At 33.9% G+C, this 23,353-nt stretch overlaps 3 protein-coding genes across 8 annotated transcripts; all 3 read left to right on the forward strand.

Moving 5' to 3' along the window:
- The first annotated feature begins 6,560 nt into the window (after positions 1–6,560).
- LOC145056909 (putative membrane protein At4g09580) lies at positions 6,561–8,440 on the forward strand. The gene is made up of 4 exons (XM_079004634.1): positions 6,561–7,111; positions 7,402–7,672; positions 7,742–7,912; positions 7,991–8,440. The coding sequence occupies exons 1-4, from the start codon at positions 6,852–6,854 to the stop codon at positions 8,117–8,119; spliced, it is 831 nt and encodes a 276-aa protein (XP_078860760.1). The 5' UTR covers positions 6,561–6,851; the 3' UTR covers positions 8,120–8,440.
- Positions 8,441–10,289: 1,849 nt separating this feature from the next.
- LOC145056910 (phosphatidylinositol-3-phosphatase myotubularin-1-like) lies at positions 10,290–16,556 on the forward strand. Of its 6 annotated transcripts, none has more exons than XM_079004639.1 (11): positions 10,290–10,423; positions 11,457–11,682; positions 11,843–11,916; positions 14,638–14,723; positions 14,862–15,051; positions 15,397–15,468; positions 15,712–15,783; positions 15,866–15,926; positions 16,021–16,074; positions 16,155–16,203; positions 16,283–16,556. In XM_079004639.1, the coding sequence occupies exons 5-9, from the start codon at positions 15,028–15,030 to the stop codon at positions 16,023–16,025; spliced, it is 234 nt and encodes a 77-aa protein (XP_078860765.1). In that variant the 5' UTR covers positions 10,290–10,423; positions 11,457–11,682; positions 11,843–11,916; positions 14,638–14,723; positions 14,862–15,027; the 3' UTR covers positions 16,026–16,074; positions 16,155–16,203; positions 16,283–16,556. The 6 variants fall into 6 exon arrangements, with proteins under 6 accessions (XP_078860765.1, XP_078860762.1, XP_078860764.1 ...); XM_079004636.1 differs by having other exon boundaries at positions 14,862–14,983; XM_079004638.1 differs by lacking the exon at positions 14,638–14,723 and having other exon boundaries at positions 14,862–14,983.
- Positions 16,557–17,690: 1,134 nt separating this feature from the next.
- Positions 17,691–22,347, forward strand: LOC145056912 (beta-amyrin synthase 2-like). Its single transcript, XM_079004641.1, has 17 exons — positions 17,691–17,956; positions 18,039–18,314; positions 18,494–18,691; positions 18,827–18,911; positions 18,998–19,164; positions 19,245–19,433; positions 19,543–19,656; positions 19,734–19,853; positions 19,927–20,049; positions 20,128–20,226; positions 20,336–20,392; positions 20,499–20,545; positions 20,680–20,823; positions 20,903–21,080; positions 21,730–21,810; positions 21,906–21,989; positions 22,077–22,347. Exons 1-17 carry the CDS (start codon positions 17,756–17,758, stop codon positions 22,188–22,190), a joined length of 2,277 nt encoding a protein of 758 aa, XP_078860767.1. The 5' UTR covers positions 17,691–17,755; the 3' UTR covers positions 22,191–22,347.
- The last annotated feature ends 1,006 nt before the right edge of the window (positions 22,348–23,353 follow it).

Raw genomic sequence — 23,353 nt, forward strand, 5'->3', positions numbered from 1 at the left:
ATATAGCAAACAGGCACAGACATACAACACATACAACATGAGTCACAAAGACTACAAAACACATAACATATCCTAGTGTCCTACAGTATACTGAGAAAACTCACCTCAATGTGTTGTCAGTCAAACAAATGGTCGGATTGCTGAACCGGAAAATCCCCATGCTAATCAATCAAATAAAACCCCAATTAATAATTGGACCATAAACCATAACCAAGAATCTATTTCATTTCTCCAACACCTAGGGTAAAAGACCATTTTACCCTTTCCTCACTTGGCACAATAATCGAGGCCCAAACTCAATGGCACTAAAATCCCAATGGTGGCCTAATTCCTAAAGGTTGTCCAAAGCCCAATATGGTCCCAAATCCAAGAAGGACCAAAGCCTAACAATGGCCCAAATCCCATCATGGAACTTAATTTGATTTTGTTACTCTCAAGCTTCTCATATTCATAAATGATAAGACATAGGTAGTTTATTTTGTCTTATACATCGACCACCGCTATGTTAAATTATGGATCAAAGATAACTTATATGTATGGCTTTGGATGTGGTTCATACTACTTAATTTTTATGAAGATTTGGTTTCGGTTCCACATTGTTAATGGTTGCATTCCGACCATTTAAAACTAATAAAACCAACATTACATGGTACCACATAAAACCTTAATGAGTGTTGCTATTGGTACTATCCTGTTTATCCATTGATATCATTTACATGACATCACGAATATTAAGGAACTAGGCGAACATCCGCGCGTTGCGCATAAACAACTATATAGTTGAAATCTTTACAAATATATGTTTTTTTAAATATAACAATAATGTTGTTGTTAAATTTGATATAATAATTTGTATACTAAGTTAATATAATGTAGTGATTATTTTGAATTATATGATAATACATATATCTATTAAAACTGCATAATCTCAATCGTTTGAATGACCTCTACCCACAGGTTACCCATGAATAAAAATAAATATAATATATGGTTTAATGTTATTTATAGTTGTTATTGTTAAATAATTTTTTAAAATTTATTTTCTTAACATTTTAATTTCTTTCATTGTAATTATTTAAAACATCAAACATTGTTTTTTGTTTTGAAAGGTACAATATAATCATTTATATAGAGTTATTTTTAATCATTGTTATTATAAGTTATTTTAAGCTACTTATTTGAAAACTTTTTACGATTATAAAATATGTTTAAGAAATATTTTAGTTAAATTGAGATTACAATTTAGTTTTTGCATTTAGCACTACACTTTATCACTTTTAATTATTCACAAAATATTTTTTGAGTTTTTTAAGTGGAACTAAAATTTATAGTTATGTTGACCCTATAATGTTAAAATTACAATTAACAAATTAAGCATTTTGTCAAAACTGTTCAAAAGTTGTAGCTTTAAGCTGATAGTGATTTACATATAACAACATATTAAATTTAATAAATTAAGTATAATATGTTAAAACTTAAAGACATAACATTATAAGTAAAAGTAAAAATATTATTTTAATATTAAAATTTAGTTTATTTATGATTACACTTTAGGCTTGATATTTATTTAACCTTATTCACCAACTTATAATCATTATTAGAAAAAATTGAAAAGTCATGGGAGTTTCAAATGAATGTGGTGAAAGGAAAAAAAATGCTTCCTTTATAAGTTTTGTTTCATCATTCTTGTCAAGTTTTCATTTGCGAACATATCTACTATAATAAATGAAAATGACTTTGCCACATGTCCTTCTCTCATAAAATTAGCCACATGTCATTTTGTCATAATTTGAGATATATTTATTTTCCACTTGTCATTACTTTAATTTTAATTTTCAATATATCATTAATTTAGTTTCCATAAATTAAACCTACCATAATGACTATTAATTTCAAATTTCAACTTTCAAATTCAGTTTCAAATAAATTTACAGTTTAAACCTTTATGTTTAACATTTTGTAATAATTAACCCGTTTAGTACACACTAAACAAATAATTTTAATTTATTTATTTTTTGCATGTTTTTTTTTCTCATAATTTTCATTTATTTCAATTTCAAATTCAAATAAAATTTCTATTTAATCGTTCGTATTTAACATTTTGTTTTAATCAACCCGTATAATATACGGGTCTCACAACTAGTTTATAAGTATATAGGAGCAAAATCAATTGTTCCTTCATGTCATGCTCTAAATTCACCATCCATAGTTTCATTCATAGCTTCAAAATGTTAGTTATATAAAGTGTGTGATGTGCCATTAATTACTTTGAAGGTGAAAAAGTGTTGGGGTTTCAAATGCATGAGGTGTTTGGAAATTTATGTGGTGGTTTCAAATGCATGAGGTGATTGAAAAATGTCTCATTTATAAGTATATAATGATGATAATGATATTAGGAGTCATTATATTGAAATGAATGTTAGTGAAAAATGCTCTTGCCTATTTTTAATTTTCAATGAGTAATATTGTCAAACCATTCAGGTTGAATCAAAATTGCATGTTTTAGCCTAGCAAAATTTTCTACGAAATAAAATATTTTATACAATTTGTATGTCCGTTAAACCAAAAAGTTCCATTTGTTTATTTAATTATTTTAGAATGGCTGAAAACAAAAAGTTCCATTAATTGAGTTTTTTTTAGTCTTAGATGACAATTCGATAATTAGTGACAACATGCCAATAATATGAATCGGAGAAACATGAATAAGGTTAATGTTAGTGTAATCGACCATATCGGTTATGAAATGACCCTAAGACATTTATCCATGACACAAATATTATAAAATTTTGGTTACTTTTGTTAGTAAGCTTTTTATAAAGGGATAATGACTTGAGAGGGTAAGATAGATACTTTTGTCTTTGATCACATTTGATCACTGAACTTTATTTCATGCTTTATTAACCCTTTAACTTGTTGAATTGTACTAATGTTCCTCTTATGACCGGTTGTAGCCGATTTTAAAGGATTTATTGATCCTATGTGTACTTTTTATCTTACATGGCGAAAGAGCTGACATATAGGCCCTGATTTGTCGTCTCCCTCTCGTTAAACTTCACCCCGAAGTCTCATTTGGTCCTTAAACTTGATTAGGGCACAAAATTCTCCATCGATCATTCGTCTCCTTCAATCGTTCTGTAGAATGGCATCATCTCCAAATCCTACTGAGCAGAACTTCATTATAGTGGATTTCCACTACAATGGTCAGTTTGCATAGTTTACTTTGATCCTGACAGAGCATCAATGCGAGATGTTGACTTTGGTGCATTTGGGTATGAGCAGTTCATGGAATTCCTTCGTAAGCTCACCAAATCGAGAAGCAAAAACATCCATTTATGCCTTCCACAAGAGTCTTTAGGTATGGGAATTCATACACTGGTGAACGAGGGTGATTACAAGGAATTTTTGGATTTGGCGTATGCTAATGACAAGAGAATGAATGTATATGTGGATCACCATAATGAACCTATCTTTGAATGGATTGAGGCTGAGGAAAGTGAAAGTGAAAATGAAGACCTAGATGAAGATGAGGATTCAGTTATTCCATATACATATTATGTTGATCATGAAGAAGATGATGCAACCTATCCATTTCCAGCAAACAAAACTACACATGTTAGATTTTTAAACATCCTTTGTGAACCTACAGAGAGTGAAGATCAAGATGATGAATACGTGCCACCCCAATACCATGTGTATGATGAGAGACATCCATGGGATCAGATGAAATGAATGATAGGTATGTGATTTTCTAACCCTACTGAGCTTAAACATATGTTAAGCAATTATGCAGTTGCTAATGGGTATGATCTATGGATTGAAAAAAATGACTGCGATAGACTGTTACTAAAATGTTGCAAAAAGAATAAGTCACCATCTTGCCCCTTCAGACTATGGGCCTCCTGGATGAGTAAAGAAAAGAATTTTCAGATCAAATCTCTAGTGAGTGAACATAGTTGTTGTAGGATGTTTAAGTTTGGGTCAATAGTAACTTACAGATGGATAGGCAAACATTTTATGATTCAAATTGTAGAGAACCCAAAAATGAGTGCAAGGAAGATGAAAGCTAAAGTGCAACGACGTTCAACATAAATGTGAGTGGGGGCAATGCAGAAATGCAAAGAAAGTTGCATTACAAGATATTGAAGGAAGTCTAATTAAACATTATGGGAGATTGTGGTCATATGGTGAGGAAATTATCAGGTCAAATCTTGGGTCTACTGTGAGTTTGGATGTAGACATCATGCCATATTCCACAACTTTTTTTTTCCAAGTTCTATGTGTGTTTCAAAGCTATAAGGGATGGTTGGTTAGAAGGGTGCAGGCCTGTAATTAGGCTTAATGGTTGCTTTTTAAAGGGTATAGTTAGAGGAGAAGTTCTTTCAGCTATTGGGAAAGATGCAAACAACCACATCTACCCTATAGCATGGGTTGTGGTATGTGTTGAGAATAAAAAAACATGGAAGTGGTCCATAGATTTGCTTATGGATGACATTAATGGTGGTCTTGGTGCAGGCATTACCCTTCTTTCTGATGGACACAAGGTTAGTACTAGGTCCTTTTATGCTTCATTTTTATGCTTTTTCACTCATAACGATGTTGTGATTTGTAGGGGTTATTATAAGCAGTTAAGGAAAGATGTCCAGAAGCTGAACATAGGCAATGTGCGAGACACATTGTGGCCAATTTTAGTAAAAGGTTTACTGGTCAAGAATACATGAAGTTATTTTGGAGGGCTGTAAGGGCTAGTACTATGGAGAAGTTCAGAGGTGTAATGGAGAAGATCAAATCTATTGATACTCATGCTCATGATTACCTTATATACAAAGATCCTACTACCTGGTCTAAGTCATTCTTTCAAGAATGAAGAGATTGTGATGCAGTGGAGAATGGGGTCAGTGAGAGTTTCAATTCTGCTATTAGGCATGCTAGAAAAGAGACCTATAATCACTATGCTAGAGGAGATTAGGTTATTTGTGATGGAAAGGATATACACTCAAAGAGTTGAAGGAATGGAATGGGATTTGGATATATGTCCAACTATTAGGAAGCATATAGAAGAGTTAAAGGTTAAACATAGGTAAGTTTTTTAGTTTAATATGATTATGTTAATTAGGGAGATGTGTTATTGATTTATATATATATATATATATATATATATATATATATATATATATATATATATATATATATATATATATTTGCCTTAAACATATTGTGGGGAGTTACTCCTTGTGGTTATCAAAAGTATGAGGTTAGATTCACTGGTGTTGCATATGGAGTGGATCTAATTGCAAAGAAGTGTGCCTGTAGAATATGACAACTTACAGGGATACCATGCTTACATGGAGTGGCAATAATCTCTTACCTAAATCATGATGCAGAGACATATGTGTCCCAATCATACACTAATGAGGCTTACCTAAAATGCTACAAATATAGCATTAATCCTCTCAATAGTAGTGATATGTGGCCAGATGTTCCATACCACAACCCTTTGCCTCCCAAAACAAGATTACCTGGTAGGCCATCAGTGAAAATGAAGAGGGATGAAATTGAAAGAGAGTTGAGTGGACCAAGTAGACAAACTGTCACAAGAAGGGGAAGCCTAATAAGGTGTGGTATTTGTAAGGAACTAGGTCACAACAAGAAAAAGTATCCATCTAACCAACAAAGCAATACATCAGGTTAATATTTTTAAAAACATTACATCATTTGAAAAAAGAATTGACATTTTAATTTTTGTTTGTAGTACCAAGTTCATCTAGGGCCAGTGGAGCAGGCCCAAGTTTATCCAGGGGCAATGAAGTACCACCACATCCTCCACCACCACCTGCAGCCCAACCATCTCCTACACCACCACCTGCAGTCCAACCACCTCCACCACTACCACCTGCAGCCCAACCGCCCCCTCTACCACCACTTGCAGTCCAACCACCTCCACCACCACCACCACCTGTAGCCCAACTACCTCCTCCACCACCACCTGCAGTTCCCGTGCCAAGAAGAAGGTCCTCAGTTGGTAGAAGTGGAAAGAGGCAATATTTTGAAGGAATCATCAAACAAGCATTAAGGGACGACGAGAAATGCCTCCCTTGATTCTTTGGTGTTGTTGATGTTAGAATATGTGCAGGGAACCCACAATCACAAGTTTTTGGATCGTTCACTGTGGATTTCTTGCTTGATCGATTGAGGGACGACGAGAAGCTGTAGGAGGAAGCCATCGGGGTATTAGGGCACAATAAATGAACAACATACGCCACTTTTTTTAATAACAATAACCCTACATGCCACGTAGGATCAAACTGACATGTAGGATCAATAAGTCATTTGAAACCGGCAAAAAACAATCGGAAGGGGAACATTAGTACAATTCAACAAGTTAAAGGGTTAATTGAACACGAAAAAAAAAATTAGTGACAAAATGTGACCAAAGACAAAAATATATCAGCCTCTCAAGCCATTATCCGTAATATAGAGGTTTATTTGAGAATGTGAAAAACATTCCACTCAATTGGAATTTTTTAATGTAAATACATGGAACCAAAAGGATATTCTCAACGATATCGCCCATGTCAAACCCTAATCAATTGCATCGAATATTCCCAAATCTCAATGATAATCTCACCAAAAGGAGAGAGAAACCACAAAATGGGAAATTCCCCAATTCGTCATCGTCATATAATGATCAACAGAATTGCCTCACAAGCTAATCCAAGAAGAAACGTATTTGGGTTCTTCATCTCCCAATTTCGTGCCTTAAATGCAGTGCTAAAGTTTCCCTAAAATCCCATTTATTTATCCAACCCAAAAGTCTCCATTACGGGCAAGAAAAGCAATAAAAATTGGATTAGATGAAACAAGAACAGATTGAAACAAACTCTTCGTCTTCATTCTCACCTTCAATAGTGAACGATGATAAAAATGATGAAAGTAAGATGAAATCATTAGAAATGTCATCAAAATTTCCATTAACGGCTTGGGAGATGGCGGGTGCAGCCGGTGTTGTTTTCGCTTTCGCCGTTGGTCTCCTCGGAGTTTACCTCACCTTGCCGGATTCTGATTACAGCTTTCTCAAGCTTCCAAAAACACTTGAAGATCTTCATATCCTCAGGTACTTACTTTCCCCTTTTAACAAATCAAATCCATTACGTGTTACGATTTTAGATCCTTTTAATTTTCAACAATTCATAATTCTTCTTCACATCCCCTGTTTGATTAGCAAACACGTAAGCCTCCATTAATCGGCAAAATCTTTTGCAATCAACAACCAAAAGATATCAATTATCATCATATTGATTTGAAATTTTGAATCTTGTCTTTGAATTCCAAAACAATTTCGTAGCTTTACACAACCGATCATCTCATTAATCATTATCAATCTCCTTTCTCGATTTTTGCCAGAAATCATCTCGAGAGATATACAAGCGACTACACAGTTCAAGTCTTAGTGGGGTATTGCACTGTATACATCTTCATGCAAACTTTTATGATCCCAGGAACTGTTTTCATGTCGCTTCTCGCTGGATCCCTTTTTGGGGTTTTAAGAGGTGTAGCTCTTGTCGTCTTCGCTGCTACAGCTGGTGCTTCTTCTTGCTACTTTCTATCTAAATTGATCGGGCGACCCCTTATCTTGTCTCTATGGCCCGATAAATTGGTTTTCTTTCAAGATCAGGTTAGCTTACTGTATATATAGCTTACCATATTAAGTCGTGATTGATGAATTTGTTTTAAAAATAATTAGGTGGCTAAAAGGAAAGATGGGTTATTGAACTACATGTTGTTCTTAAGGTTGACTCCAACTTTGCCTAATATGTTCATAAATGTTGCTTCACCAATAGTCAATGTGCCTTATCATACATTTTTAATGGCGACTTCTATTGGGCTCATTCCAGCTGCTTATGTCACAGTTAAGGTATTATTTATAAACTTTATTTGCAAATTTGAGATTACAATGCTCTTTTTTTTGTATTAATTATTTAGAATTTTATAGGCAGGAATAACTCTTGGAGAATTACAGTCAATTGGAGACCTATATGACATCCATTCGATAGTAACATTGTTTCTCATTGGGATTGCATCTGTTACCCCTACACTTATAACCAAAAAGAAAGAATCATAATAATTTGAATTATAAAGTTTCAAATCAACCCCTCTTGAGCTTTCAACTCTGTACAAAATTACAAATTTAGCCTCCATTTGCACCTGGGGTTTTGTTGGGATTCAATGGTTGGTGCTTCAGATGTTGGAGAGGCGCAAACAGATATAGAAGGGTAAAATGGTAAAAAGTTTAAGATGGAGCTTACTTACTCCTTTATGTTAATAATAATTCTGGTAGAAAGAATCCTGGAAAAGGTGGATTCTATTTTATGAAACGTGATCAAGGGTTCAAAGATGTAAACTTTGTTTTATCTTGATTAATAAAATAAGAAATGTTTAGCTATTTAAGTATGATGTGGCTGTTTTTATTTTTTAAACACAAGTTTCTGGTGTTTTAGCTATAGTATATTAATTAAGATTATTATTACAATTTGTAGCAGGTCTGCATTCAACATGAAACATGGTTTTGTGAATATTTCAATACCTTTAACCGATCAATAACTTAAAATCACAATAATTATATACTAAATTAAAAAACTCTTTACATTCCGAGTAATTCTTAGCATAAACATGGAATACCCGAAACCCGGATAAGGCTATTATTTAAACCCAAAACCCGGACCGATTTAGCATATTCCAGTTCAACGGTTCCGGTTTTGGTGCAGTTTTCTAGTTTTAAATCTCATCCATAGGTCATAGGGACTAAATGTGTTTTATTTAAAAAGACGCAATAAGGATTAAACGTATACAAAATAAAAACTATATCTCCCTTTTAGCCCTAATTGCCATGTGGAGATCGAGAATAAAGGAAAGGGGCGGTAGCGGTGGTCAATATGGTAGGTAACGATGGTGGCGATGGTCGATGGGGAGGGTGGCGACGACTATCGGTGCAGGGTGAAAGTGGTGGTCGGATGCAGCCGGTGAAAAGAGAGGCGATGTCTTCGTAACGAGGAAGTGGCGGAGCAAGGCGATCGAGTGGAAGAAAGCGTCAACGAGCACAAAGGGGCAAATGAGAAAGATGACTCAGCTAGCTAGTGAACAGAGTGGCGATGTCTTCGATTAGATTCTTTCATTTGATTTTGAAAATTGACGTTTGAAAAGTATGTTTACCCGCGATGCGCTTCGTTATTTCCCAAGTAAGTGATTGAATAGGGTTTGTTCCATGTTAATTGTTTCTTGAGTTATTGTTGAAGAATCTATTCTATGTTTTTTTTGCAAGTTAGGGAGTGTTTGACTAAATTTATTTAATGAGTTTTTTGACTTGTTATCGGTTCCACATCGATATCAACCAAAAAAGAGTGTTTGGATAAGGATGCGTACATATAATGGATATCCGTTTTTTTTTGGAACTGGAACCACCTCGGAACCGTGGTTCTAGTTCCGGTTCCGATTCCTATAAGTGGGAACCGTCTATGACCGATTTCAATTTTCATTTTTTAGGAACCGTTACCCGCCGAGTAACCGCTGGAACCGGTTCCGAAATATTAAAATTTAAAAATACTTAATACTTAAAGAATTGATCGTAACAATATTGATGAGTAAGACATATGTTGAAATTATCTGATTGGATATATGTTGAGACTATCTAATTGGATCTTGAATTATCTTTTTTAAAATGATTATTTTTTTTGCCGTTGTAGCTTATATCATAATTTTTATTGCTGTTGTAACTTATATTATTTTTTTACCCGCTCTTGGAACTGAAACCGCCGGTTCCGGAATTCGTTCCAAAAATTTAAGAACCTCCTAAATCGGTTCCTGTTCTAACTTCATAGTAACCGCAGGTTTCGGGCCCTGGCCAATACCTTGTTCGTCCCTATATTTGGATGACAATTTTTTAAAAATAGGTTATAGCCGGATGATAACTCTCGTAAACAAGGAAAAATAAGAGGCATCGATCTGTTTAGGGCAAATAGGAAAAAAAGGAAGCACGTCTCTTTTTTTATTTTTTTTATTTTTTAGACTTGGTTTATTCTCTGAATAAACAAGAGGTATTTTTTATTTTAAAAGGTAAAAAATAATACGCAAACAAAAGGTGTGAATTTGAAATTTTAAGACACTGTATCTTAATTATGAAATTAAGAGAGTAAACAAAGAGGAACTAATTCAATTTTGATAAGCTGTCTACACTAACAAAAAAACGCTTATTTCATTACATTTAGGAATTGACCAATATACCCCTAAAACTAATAAAAAGGTTTTTGTTGATATGCTGCGACACCAGACAAGAAAAACACACACACAGCACGCCTCCATTCTTCTCTCGTCGGCTCGATTCCCGATTGCTCGCCGCCGGATACCATCGCACCCCACAGATTCGATTCAGGTGCGATTTTCTTCATCCTGCTTTCGTTCAACTGCATTTTGCCTGCAATCGATTTTCCTTTTCCCCCTTATTTTAGTTGAAATCGAAATCTTATTTTAGTTGAAATCGAAATCATATGAGTTTGTTGCAATCCAAATCTATGTGATTTCTGCAAATTTTAGTTTTATGTGTGAAATCAAAATCGTGTTATGGCTGCAACAGAAACAACATTAGCCAATTATTTTTTGTAGTATTTTCTAATATCCTAATTTATCTCTATATTCAATTAGTATAGGACCAAACACATTGTGTTCATAACAGGAACATACATATTGTTTTGAATGATATTCTTAAGATGCTTATATGATACTTGAATGTAGTTTAGGTTATGGACACCAACAATGATAATCTTGTTGATGGTGATACATCAAAATAAGTCATAATATAAAAGGAAGCTCTTTTTGGTAATTTTACATATATAAGCAGTTTTTTTTTTTTTTTTGCCAAACACTAAAAATAGCTTATCAGCATATAGCGTTCTGATAAACTAATCGAAACACTTTAAAAAAAAAAAAAAATCTCTGTTTTGACACCGCTATAAGCTAATAAGCTATAAGTTAAAAAGTTAAAAACATTTTTAATAAGCTTAGACAAACACCCCCTTAACCTATCCAAGGGTTCTTACTTGTTAACTAAGGTGTATTTTAAATTATAACCTTGGTGAGTTGGTGGTGAAGATACAAGCCATCAGTGACTCAATGTTTAGTTTCATTGCAATGTTTTGGTAATTATTTGATTGCTATGACCCATGATTCGTGCTTCATGAAATCAGTCTCAAGATTCCATTCTTTATAGCTCTTTTGTCTAGTACTCTTTTTTCGTTTTTTTTTTTTATTTTTTTATTTTTTTATTTTTTTTTAAATTCATCTTTGCTTTTCAAAATATGTGTGCCTCAAGTTTAGTATTATAAATTGGATGTGTTGATAAGTTGATCATGATTGAATGGATTTTGTATTTGAAGTTGAGATTAATGATTTGAGATTGTCCCATGTAGAATGTTTTCGGGTTCAAGAATGTCTGCAAGCGGAAAAGGAGCAGCCTTGGAACTACGTTCTCTTGTGTTGGCGTTTGGTGTGAAGCAAAAAATCGGGTGGACATCATACCCAACGAACTAGGATAGAAAATCACGCCATCTGTCATAGTGTTTGATGATGAGAAAATGATGGTAGGCAATGCTGCAAAGTACTAGATGGCTCGGAACCCTAGTAACATTGTCCTTGGTAAGTTATTTTTGTCTTCATTTCCCATTTTATATTTTTCTTTGGAATCTAAAAGTTGAAAGAATAGGGGGACCATTTGTTGTTACATGTATCTTAATTATTATCGGTTGATTTTTATATTTTGATTCGTCTTGCTAATGGGAATCCTCTAAACTTTAAGATATAAAGAGGCTCATTGGGAGGAGGTACAACGAGCCTAAAGTGTAGAAGATTATAGCATAGTTGCCTTTCAAGGTAGTGATTGAATTGATCTTATAATGGTAGTTGGTATGGGTTCTTGGGCACAATGACATTCATGTAATTAGGTCCAACATTAGGTGTCATTTTTATTCCCAGTTGGAGGGAAGTAAGCTCCACTAACACAAAATTGTTATGGACTTCTTTGTTATTATCACTTCGAGCAAGCTTAGAGGCTAGTATTGCATACCACACGTGATAGCCTCATCCCCATTCAAACTTTTGGAAAATTGTTTACCATTAAAAAATCCTCCCAACATTTTTCTGTAGCTTTGGGAACCTACTCGAACCCCAATAAGAACTATATCATCAACTTCATGCTTCTCCATGTTGGTTTCCTTTAGACATTTTCTAACCAACTTAATGCATTTCTCAAAGTATTTAGAGTTTATTTGATAAAATTTAGCATTGTTAATTGTAGCTGTAAAATCATTATCATCAAGCAAACCATCAATGGCTACTATAGTTGAAGTGGTAGAGGACAACAAACTTTGCTCTCTCATAGACAGTTTTGAGCCTCGTCATGGCTTTCACATTAACTATCAGGTTCTTATTTTGTTTCTTTTTCAAGTCTTTAGCAAAATTGTCTATTATTTCATTCTTGAAAAGCTCTTCGCCCAAACTGGTGTCCCCTCTAAAAGCTTTGACCTTAATCTTATTTTCTTCTCCGACATTAAGTTCAAAGACATCTACATCAAAAGTACCACAACCCATGTAGTTGCTTTGGAAGTTGATATCTGTGAGAAAAATAAGATTAAGCTCAAAACTTTTGGAGGGGGCACCAACTTGGGTGCAGAAGATTTCGACAATGGACTTATAGATAATTTTGTTAAGGACTTGAAAAAGAAACACAATAAGAACCTGGTAGTTAATGCGAAAGCCATGATGAAGCTCAAAACTGTCCGTGAGAGAGCAAAGTATGCTTTCCTCTTCCACTTCAACTATAGTAGACATTGATGGTAATGATTTTACAGCTACAATTTACAAGACTAAATTTGATCAAATAAACTCTAAATACTTTGAGAAATGCATTAAGTTGGTTGGAAAATGTCTAAAGGAAACCAACATGGAGAAACATGAAGTTGATGATGTGGTTCTTGTCGGCGGTTCCAACAGGACCCCAAAGCTACAGAAAATGATGGAGGATTTTTTTAATGGCAAACAACTTTACAAAAACCTTAATGGGGACGAGACTGTCGCGTATAGGGCTGCAATATTTGCCTCTAAGTTTACTCGAAATGATGATGACAAAGAAGTCGATAACAATTTTATATTAGTGAAGCTCACTTCCCTCCCACTGGGAATAACAATGATTTATAATGGTCAATATAATTACATAGATGTTCTTATTCCCAAGAACACACCCCTACCAAAGTAACCATTCACATTGTTTACTATTTTTAGTTAGAGTACGTTTATTTTTAATTTATTTACCTAATAAGTCATTTGTCAAAGTTAGAGATGTAATTGAGTCGAGCTAGCTCGTGAGATACTCGAGATCGACTCAAAAAATACTTGAATCCGACTCGGTTCAATTCGAGTCAAGCTCGGGCTACCTGAGTATATTATCAATCGAGTAACCATTTCAGCCTCTCCATTTAATGTTTTTTTAATGCATTAAATGCTCTCTGAGTTTTGGATGCATTACAACTGATGCTAGAAACTCTAATTATACTAAAACCCAGCCACCATTCCAGCCTCTCCATTTAATGTGTTCATCGAGGATATGAAATCTTTGCCACCCTAGGTTTCTTTTTGTCAGCAATAATGGCTTCACAAAAAGGGCTAGAACACAACACATTTATATACTTTGTATGCATTTACACTACTAGAAACCTGACCTTCATCGACAGATTTGATCTTTAGCTAATCAGTGATGAAATATCGAGAGATCAGCGATGGAAAACATAAATATATGGACCAAAAAAACTTATACAAATTTTGAGAGGTATTACCAAACGATTAGCGACAGAATGTTAAGAATTTATCGACAAAAAACAGTCTGTCGGTATTTTATCGCAAATTAACTCCTTTTAGCTAGGGAACAAAGACACATTGCTTAAAACCACAAGCCTTTTTTTCTTGGGCCTCGCCAATCCCTCGTAGAAAATCAGACGCTTCTTTTTTTTTTTTTTTTTAATTCCCTCATGTTATTTTTCGTTCCTGCTTTTCTTTCTTTTTCGTTCCCTCCTATTTTCATTCCCTCCGATTTCTTCCCAAGCCCTAAATGATTTCTTCCCGAAGCCCTAATCAACCCTCTATAATATCGACTCAAATCCACTCCTCCGCCCTGAGAAATCACCTCCACCGCCGTCCACATGCATCGTCCCTCTCTGCATCACTCTCTGAAGTACACTTGAAGCTCATTAAAGAAAAATCTCAGAAATCACATCCTCATTCGCTTTCCACTCGGTTCATCTCCCTTCCTTATTGACTCACTCGTTTCCCTATCAAAGCCATTTGATCTGTTGGTTCATCCATTGCTGCTTCAGATCGTGTAAACTCGAGAAAATCTAAAGTATTCTTTATCAGCTTCCAATTCTGGTTAATTTCTAATAGTGTGTAAGTTGCATTTCCATGTAGATCTCTTACTTCTCTTTCATTTCTAGCTCATATGACCACTCGTTTTCTAATCTCTACCTTCTTTAACTCTTTAATTTTGGTTTTCCTAGGGTTTTCATATTGATTATCATCTTAACTCTAATTTCTATGTTCTAGATTATATAAATTAGCATACAGATTTTTTTTTAAGATTTGAACTGATTCGACAAGGGGATATTGAATACTACTTCGAGGAGAGAAGTGTAAGCTTTCCTTACTACATGATGTTAATGTCATAATTAACCCCTTTTGAGTTTGTTCTTGGTGTATCAGTTTACTATTTTGAAATGCTGGTTTGATTAACAGTGGTTAATATTCTGACATGATGATTGATGAAACAGATTTTTGAAGGCAAGGTAGTGTGGTGCACCCACCAGTGCAATTCACCTATCAGAGAAAGAGGACTAAAAAGATTCCATTTATGGAGGGGACCACAGACACTCACGAAAGCACTGCAAGATTGGTGAGACAGTAGGGGCAATTTGGGAATTAGGATCATTCTCTGTCATGGCAGTCTATATATTAGGAAAGGTATATCCTTATTGAAATAAGCAGAAAGAATTAGAAGTTTCTTCTATTTAGGAGACCATAGCATCTCGAATACAATATCGATCATTTGATTGTCCTTCCGTTTCTTAATATTTGTGAGAGTTCATAGCAGGTAGTTTGATATTAAGAAGACAAACAAATATGGCTGATATTATAAAATGGAGGAAGGATTATGGTAGACACAACGATGGAGTGCTAAAAAAATTTCATTTCATTTAAATTGTGTTCTGGTGGTGTATAGTTGCTTTCCTGTTGTTATGTTGTGCTAATTTCATTTCATTTAAAACTTAAAAGCCTTTGTCTCATATTTGTGTGTTTTGTTGTTAGGGGCATGGTGGTCTTTTTAACACTGGTGAAGCAGGTACCATTGTTGTGACCAATTTTCTTCTTGTTTTCCTGGTAAATTGTCCATCTATTGATCTTTTTTGTTACTGAATCATGCCATAGTACAAACCAACTATAATTTCCAGTTGTAGAACTTATATATGATATTGAAAATGTACAATGTTCAATGTTTAATGTTCGTCAGAAGTTTGTTGTAGATATCTAGTAGCAAATCAAATGGCTTGATTCAATATTCATCTTAGCACCAAGCTTTGTCAATTTCTCTTATATCTGACACATTTTGTTATCTTCTATAAGAGTGAAGAATCCATGGAAGTTAATGCACTTGGAACAATACCATTGGCCACCATTGAAAAGTTCAACAAGATTGTAAGTTTTTCTTAAAGGTTAATTTTGTTATTTCTCTCTAGAATATTATTATTAATATTTTCTTGTTAATCTAATTTTGTAGGCTTTTGTGTTCAAATTTGTTCTCCTATTTCAGTCAAATCCTTCTTTGATCCAAAGCTCATGTAAGTTGTTTCCTATTTTTTGAGCTAAAAGAGAACTACATCTTTTTTGTAAAAGATCTTTGAGTTGCTAGTTAATGACTCTATTTACATGTAGGTTAATTTTGGGCAGAAAATATCAAAACAAGCTCCTTGAAATGATTGATGGCAGGTACTTTTATTGTTTTATGAAATAATACTTCATTAATATAAACTTCATTAACATACCTTTTCTTTTATATATAAATACAGGGGGACTTGTACACGTCTGTTAAAATTGATGACTGTTTCTGGAGCTTAGGTATGTATATTTAAAAATGTGGTATACTTTTATACATTTTTTTTCTTTCAAATTACTCATCTTTTTGTTTCTTTCACAGAGGATCAAAAACCAGTCTCCATTCTTCTAACAAAACAGGATCAAATGGAAAGTTGAACCTGAAAACAGTAATCCATGGGATTTAATAGGAATCGGAATCCAATTCCATTCCAGTCATTCTTTTGGATGCAAGATATGTAGGAATGGAGAAGATGTATGATGAAATGCAAAATATGATAGGAAATTGAGAATTTTGGTACATTATCTTATGAAATCAAATATCAATCAATGTTTAACTTTAGTATTTTAATGTTAATGTTTGTTTTGGATTTTAACTTTAGTATTTTAATGTTAATGTTTGTTTTAGATTGTATATTTATTTAATGCTTATGTATTTAAATGATAATGGATTGGGATTGTATAATTGTTCGATGTTTTTGGTATTCTTTTTGTTTTAGATATGTAATCCAAAAAAAAAAAAAGATATTTACATATTAGCTAGGGATCAGCAACAGAATATAAAAAAAACAGAGATAGAGAATAATGTTATTGAGTTTTGTCGCCAATGTCCTAAATAAATGCGTTAAGTGATGTATTTGCGACAGATATTCCGTTGCTAAGGCCGTCGCAAGGAATAAGTAATCCGTCGCTAAATCCATCTGTAAGTCATTAGCCACACTTTAACCACCTATGGAGTATGTCTGCCGATGATCCGTCGCAAACATTCTTTAGCGACGGATTGGTCCGTCTTTGAAATCCATGTTTCTAGTAGTGTTATGCAGTTTGTACACAGGTTATGGATATTGTGGTAATCAACTTTGGTAGGTTATGAAAGACAACCACCCAAGCAAGAAATGAAAATGAATAAGAAGACAAAGGATGGTTGAAAGATACTGTGGGAAGAAAGAGAAAAACTGACTCATGTGATGTGGACCAATGGATTGAAGGATGGAAACATGACCACTAATTCCCAACCCTAGTCTTATGTTTAACTTGTTAGTGGTGAATGGATTCCATAATTTTGACTATGAGATATGAGAATTTGAGTGCACTCATTGTTTGTGTATGGTGATTGTAATAGTTGAGTAATTCAAATTGGATTGCATGTATGGATTGCGTGACCAAAAGATCGAATAACTCAAAAAGTCATTGATTGGTGATTAATGGAAGTAAGTATCCTTGTGGATAAAAATTAAACAGCATGATTTTGTAAAAAGATATTTTACCTGCCTATTGTGTATAGTGATTGCAATAGTTGAATAATTCAAATTAAACTGCATGTATGGACTATGGATTGCGTGACCAAAAAATCAAATAATTCACATTAGGATAAAGTAATGGTTCCACCATACCTAATATACTATCTACTGATATAAAATCGTGTATCACTTTAAGAAGTAATCCCATAACTTAGTAATCATAGAATTATGCTCTTAAATTCACATTTCTCAATATAAAAACACTACACCCTACCACACTTTTCCCATATTTCCTTCTCAATTTCATTCACTTAATACTTTCATGACAAAACAAAATGTGGAGATTAAAGATAGCAGAAGGAGGCAATGATCCGAATCTCTATTCCACAAACAACTTTATCGGGAGACAAATATGGGAGTTTGACCCGAGCCATGGAACCCCAGAAGACCGAGCCGCGGTCGAAGAGGCTCGAACCGAGTTCTGGAACCATCGACACCGGGTCAAGCCGAGTAGTGATGTCCTTTGGCGCATGCAGGTTGAACGAAAATTTAAACTCATTGATATTTGTTTAATTGTTTATAAAATACGTGGATAATATTTATTTATATAATGCGTAGTTTTTGAAAGAGAAGAAATTCAAACAAACGATACCTCAGGTGAAAATAGAGGATTCTGAAGAGATATCGTGTGAAAAAGCTACAACCACACTGAGAAGGTGTGTCAACTTTTTCACAGCTTTGCAGGCCAGTGATGGTCACTGGCCTGCTGAAAATGCAGGCCCACTGTATTTCATACAACCATTGGTTATCTGTCTGTATATTACCAATCATCTTGACGTTGTTTTCCCAAAAGAATACCGTAAAGAAATTTTACGGTATTTATATTGTCATCAGGTACAACTATTTTAAATCGGAACGTATGCAAGAAATAACAATGTATTTTCATTAGCATATTATATTTCCAACTCTTTTTTTTCTTTTTTTCTGATTAAGACATCTTAAGAAGAAATGCAACTATGATGATATAACAAACAAATCAACAGAAGTACAATACTAATTACTATTGCTTATAGAATGAAGATGGTGGATGGGGGTTTCACATAGAGGGACATAGCACGATGTTTGGGACAACATTAAGTTACATTTGCATGCGACTTTTGGGTGAAGGTCTGGATGGTGGTCTGAATGGTGCATGCACCAAAGCCCGAAAATGGATCCTGGATCATGGCAGTGTCACCACTATTCCATCATGGGGCAAAACATGGCTTTCTGTAATACATCAACTTTTTCTTTTTCCTTTTTTGTGTATATATTATATATTCTTTAGTTTCTATATATATATATATATATATATATATATATATATATATATATGTAACAAAGTTATAAAATATTATTTGTTTTAGATACTTGGTGTGTGTGAGTGGGCAGGAACCAACCCTATGCCTCCAGAGTTCTGGATCCTCCCTTCTTTTCTTCCTATGTATCCAGGTTAGTGAATAGTGAATACTTTATGTTTCTTTTTGACTTATTGGGCTTAATGGGCTTAATCGGCTCGGCTTAATGGACAAATGTAGCTAAACTATGGTGCTATTGTCGGCTTGTATACATGCCAATGTCGTATCTCTATGGAAAAAGATTTGTGGGTCCCATTACTCCTTTGATTCTACAACTTAGAGATGAACTTTACTCACAACCCTACAATGAAATCAATTGGAAGAGTATAAGGCATTTATGTGCAAAGGTGAAATTTTTACTATTTGTAAAAAGTGTAGTTTGCATAATAATACTTACTTACCCTTTTGCAGAAACTTATTATTTCAGGAAGATTTATACTATCCTCATCCGTTGCTACAAGATTTAATGTGGGATAGTTTATATATTTGCACTGAGCCTTTATTAAATCGTTGGCCATTTAATAAATTAAGAAAGAAAGCATTGGAGACAACAATGAAACATATCCATTATGAAGATGAGAATAGTCGATATATCACCATTGGTTCAGTTGTAAAGGTTAGATAATCTCATAATCTAAATATCTAAGAGCTTGATTATATCATTTCTTCCTATATTATATTTGAAAAATCTAGTAAATTATATCAAAGTACAATTCTTTGTGTAGTCGTTGTGTATGCTTGCATGTTGGGTTGAAGATCCAAATGGTGTTTGTTTCAAAAAGCATCTTGCAAGAATCCCTGATTATATTTGGGTTGCTGAAGATGGAATGAAAATGCAGGTTATATAAAAATCTAAACATAAAAAATATAATAAATTTTATAATTCTTGAAGTTGATTGTTATAAATTTGAAACAGAGTTTTGGAAGTCAAGGGTGGGATGCTAGTTTATCCATCCAAGCTTTACTAGCTACTGATCTTACAGAAGAAATTGGGGCTACTTTGATGAAAGGACATGAATTTATCAAAGCTTCACAGGTTGTTAGAACTCTTAAAAAAACATTTCTTAATTTTTTTTACTGGATTGTTTAATCATTAATTATTGTTTCAGGTTAAAGATAATCCTTCTGGAGAATTTAAGAGCATGCATAGACATATTTCAAAAGGGTCATGGACTTTTTCAGATCAAGATCATGGATGGCAAGGTTCAGACACTACTGCTGAAGCATTGAAGGTATGATGTGAGATGCCCACAATCGTAATTTTCCAAATCGCGTTTGTTCTTATTGTCAAATTACTGTTTTGCCCCCAGTGTTGTCTCCTACTCTCAACAATGCCACCAGAAATTGTTGGTGAAAAAATGAAACCTGAGAAATTGCAAGATGCTGTCAACATAATACTTTCTCTACAGGTCTATTTCATTCCTAAAATTAAAATAGACTCAAATATTTGGATTCTTCAATAGACATTCCAATTTAATTTCTAAACATTTTAACTTGATTGTGATCATAATATTATAGAGCAAAAATGGTGGGGTAGCATCATGGGAACCATCAGGATCTTCAGAATGGTTAGAGGTATTTTCGGAAATTAATATATATATATATATATATATATATATATATATATATATATTAAGTTACAAAAGATTTGATATTTATATTTTATACTCCTTCATCATAGATTTTCAATCCTACAGAGTTCTTTGCTGACATTGTCATTGAACACGAGTAAGATTCCTACATACGTTACAATTTCAATATCTTCTTTTAAATTACTATGTCTCTCTACAAGAACTGTTGTATGACCAAAGATGTAAATGGCCATTTTACCCTTCACGAGACTTACGAAATGTCTTGACTAGGTATGTTGAGTGCACATCATCAGCAATGCAAGCACTAGTTTTGTTTAAAAAGTTATACCCTCAACATAGAAGAAAAGAAATAGAAAGTTTCCTTACATGTGCAAGTGGATACTTGGAGAAAATACAAATGCAAGATGGATCATGGTTTGTTTTTTGTTTTTGTTTTTAATTAAAATCAACTTTTTTGTAGTTTTTAACATATGAGAGAATTTGTGTATATTAGGTATGGAAACTGGGGGGTGTGTTTTACATATGGTACTTGGTTTGCTCTTGGAGGATTGACAGTTGTCAATAAAACATTTGAAAATTGTCACGCAATTCGGAAAGCTGTCAGATTTTTACTGGAAACACAGCTGGAAGATGGTGGTTGGGGTGAAAGTTACAAATCATGTCCAGAAAAGGTAATAATTCAAGGGAAAATACCTGAACTAGTAAAAAAATGGGGGGTATTTTTAAAATATAGTCACAAAAAATTGGATTTCTGGATATAGAGATGGATTCCGCAGAGGTAGCTCCACGGAATGACAAAATCGTAAATAAATCAGTGTATTAAAAAAAAACTCAAGATCCATTCTGCGGAGCTAGCTCCGCGGAATGGATTTTCAGATTTCTTTTCGCATCGATTGTTCGGGGTTTATATTTATTCTCCAACTAATTATCATACTATCATAATCTTTTTTTGAAAATAATTAGTTGGGGAATTAATATAAATCCCGAAGAACCGATGTGGAATTTTTTTTTTGAAGATCCATTCGTCGGAGCTACCTCCGCAGAATGAGTTCATTCATCGGAGGTAGCTCCACGGAATGGATCTTGAGTTTTTCTTTTGATACTCTGATTTATTTACGATTTTGCCATTCCACGGAGCTATCTCCGCGGAATCCATGTCTATACCTGGAAAAGTCAATTTTCATGTCTAAATTTTGAAAATACCACCCATTTTTTGACTATTGCTGGTATTTTCCCATAATTCAATGAGCATATGGGATAAAAACTTGTTTTAGAAAAAAAATAATAAAATGAATAATCTTTTTGTTGCTTTATGAACAGAAATACATACCCCTTGAAGGAGGCAGATCTAACTTGGTGCATACTGCATGGGCTATGATGGGATTGATTCATTCTCAACAGGTCACTATTTTATTTTTATTCTAAATTCTAAATTCAATTATAATATTCATTTTCTTTTGTAATAATATATTAATTAATTTATTCAAAACATATAGATGGAAAGAGATTCAACACCCCTACACAGAGCTGCTAAGTTATTGATCAATTCCCAGTTGGAAAATGGTGATTTTCCACAACAGGTAACAAAAAATAAGTTGAATCAAGTAAAATTAAATGAAAAGATGAAAAAAGGTGTTACATTTATTATTTTTGTTTACATAATACAGGAAATAACTGGAGTCTTTATGAAGAACTGCATGTTGCATTATGCATTGTATAGGAATATATACCCAATGTGGGCCCTAGCTGATTATCGCAAGAAGGTGTTGCTAAAGATATAAAGAAATAAAAATGAAACAATTTTATCATTATCTTCATTATTTATCAAAACTTTTAAGCAATGGCCCACGTCTTCAAGAAAGATGAAGGGTGCTTTTAGAGGAATCAGAATTGTTCATGTAATGAAACTTGTAACATATTAAGATTGTTTAAAATTAACGTAGCTCTCCGTGTTTTGGATAATAAAGACATGCCCTGAAAATTGAGAAAGCAGATACAAAAGCTGAAATAAAAGTAATCATAGAGACAATTTTTGTATGTTCCATAATTCCAGAAGGTACTTTCCACAAAATAGAAGCAACATTTGATGTAACACTAACATCATCATTGGTTGATGAAATTAAATAGCTTTTTTTATGTGGATCCCCTTCCATAGTGTAGTGTAGAAACAAGTCAGAAGACCCAAATTCAATTCTCACACATCAACAAGTCATTGGTTGATGGGGAATTGCTCACTGGAGTTTTTTGTTTAGTGGTCTTCTTGATAATAGGTGGTTTGATCTTTGATACACTTATAACTCCACCCTCACAATTATTATCATCAGAGCTCCCACTATTTTCAGGTTTATCAGAGCTCCCACTGCTTTCTGAACATTTGCCTATCCTTTGATCAATGATAGGTCTTACATGATTTTGGGATCCTCCCACTGAAGAAACTGAAGTGGGACACTATAAATACCAGAATGAACTGAAACTAACTTCCCAAACATAAGCAGATTATATATCTTCGCAAAACTGACTTTCTTCTAGAGCATGGCTTAGAAGCATCTACACAATCTTCGAATTTGGCATCCTCCCACTGGATACAAGCTTCCTCATTCCCTCTTTAATCATATGAATAAATCTTTGGTGGCATAGAGCGTATGTCCCAACTCTTTCAACAATGCGTGCTTCATTTTTAGAAACCTCCACCACATATAGTGTACCATGTTTCTGACCCTTAGCAACGATCAAGTTTCTCTTCTTCACCTTCTACTTGTGATCATCAAATGTAACATGATGACCGTCATATTCAATTTGCTCAACTGCTATCAACATTCTCTTTAGATCTGGAATGAATTTGACATTCTTCAAAGTCCAATATGTACCCAGATTCGTCTTGAGAACCACATCTCCGACACCAATGACGTCTAAACACTTGTTATCTTCTAATCTGACCTTCCCT

This window comes from Lactuca serriola, chromosome 6 (genome assembly GCF_051521515.1).
Source record: "Lactuca serriola cultivar US96UC23 chromosome 6, Lser_US96UC23_V15, whole genome shotgun sequence".
Taxonomy (NCBI): Eukaryota; Viridiplantae; Streptophyta; class Magnoliopsida; order Asterales; family Asteraceae; genus Lactuca; species Lactuca serriola.

Excerpts from the sequence above, each read along its gene's own strand:
- LOC145056909 (XM_079004634.1), top strand. The coding sequence starts at position 6,852 with ATGAAACAAGAACAGATTGAAACAAACTCTTCGTCTTCATTCTCACCT. Across the intron at positions 7,112-7,401 it reads GAAGATCTTCATATCCTCAG|AAATCATCTCGAGAGATATA; the intron begins GTACTTACTTTC and ends GATTTTTGCCAG. Across the intron at positions 7,913-7,990 it reads CTGCTTATGTCACAGTTAAG|GCAGGAATAACTCTTGGAGA; the intron begins GTATTATTTATA and ends AGAATTTTATAG.
- LOC145056910 (XM_079004635.1), top strand. The coding sequence starts at position 11,635 with ATGCTGCAAAGTACTAGATGGCTCGGAACCCTAGTAACATTGTCCTTG. Across the intron at positions 11,683-14,861 it reads CCCTAGTAACATTGTCCTTG|ATTTTTGAAGGCAAGGTAGT; the intron begins GTAAGTTATTTT and ends TTGATGAAACAG. Across the intron at positions 14,984-15,396 it reads ACGAAAGCACTGCAAGATTG|GGGCATGGTGGTCTTTTTAA; the intron begins GTGAGACAGTAG and ends TTTTGTTGTTAG.
- LOC145056912 (XM_079004641.1), top strand. The coding sequence starts at position 17,756 with ATGTGGAGATTAAAGATAGCAGAAGGAGGCAATGATCCGAATCTCTAT. Across the intron at positions 18,912-18,997 it reads TTTTCTTCCTATGTATCCAG|CTAAACTATGGTGCTATTGT; the intron begins GTTAGTGAATAG and ends GGACAAATGTAG. Across the intron at positions 19,165-19,244 it reads TAAGGCATTTATGTGCAAAG|GAAGATTTATACTATCCTCA; the intron begins GTGAAATTTTTA and ends TTATTATTTCAG.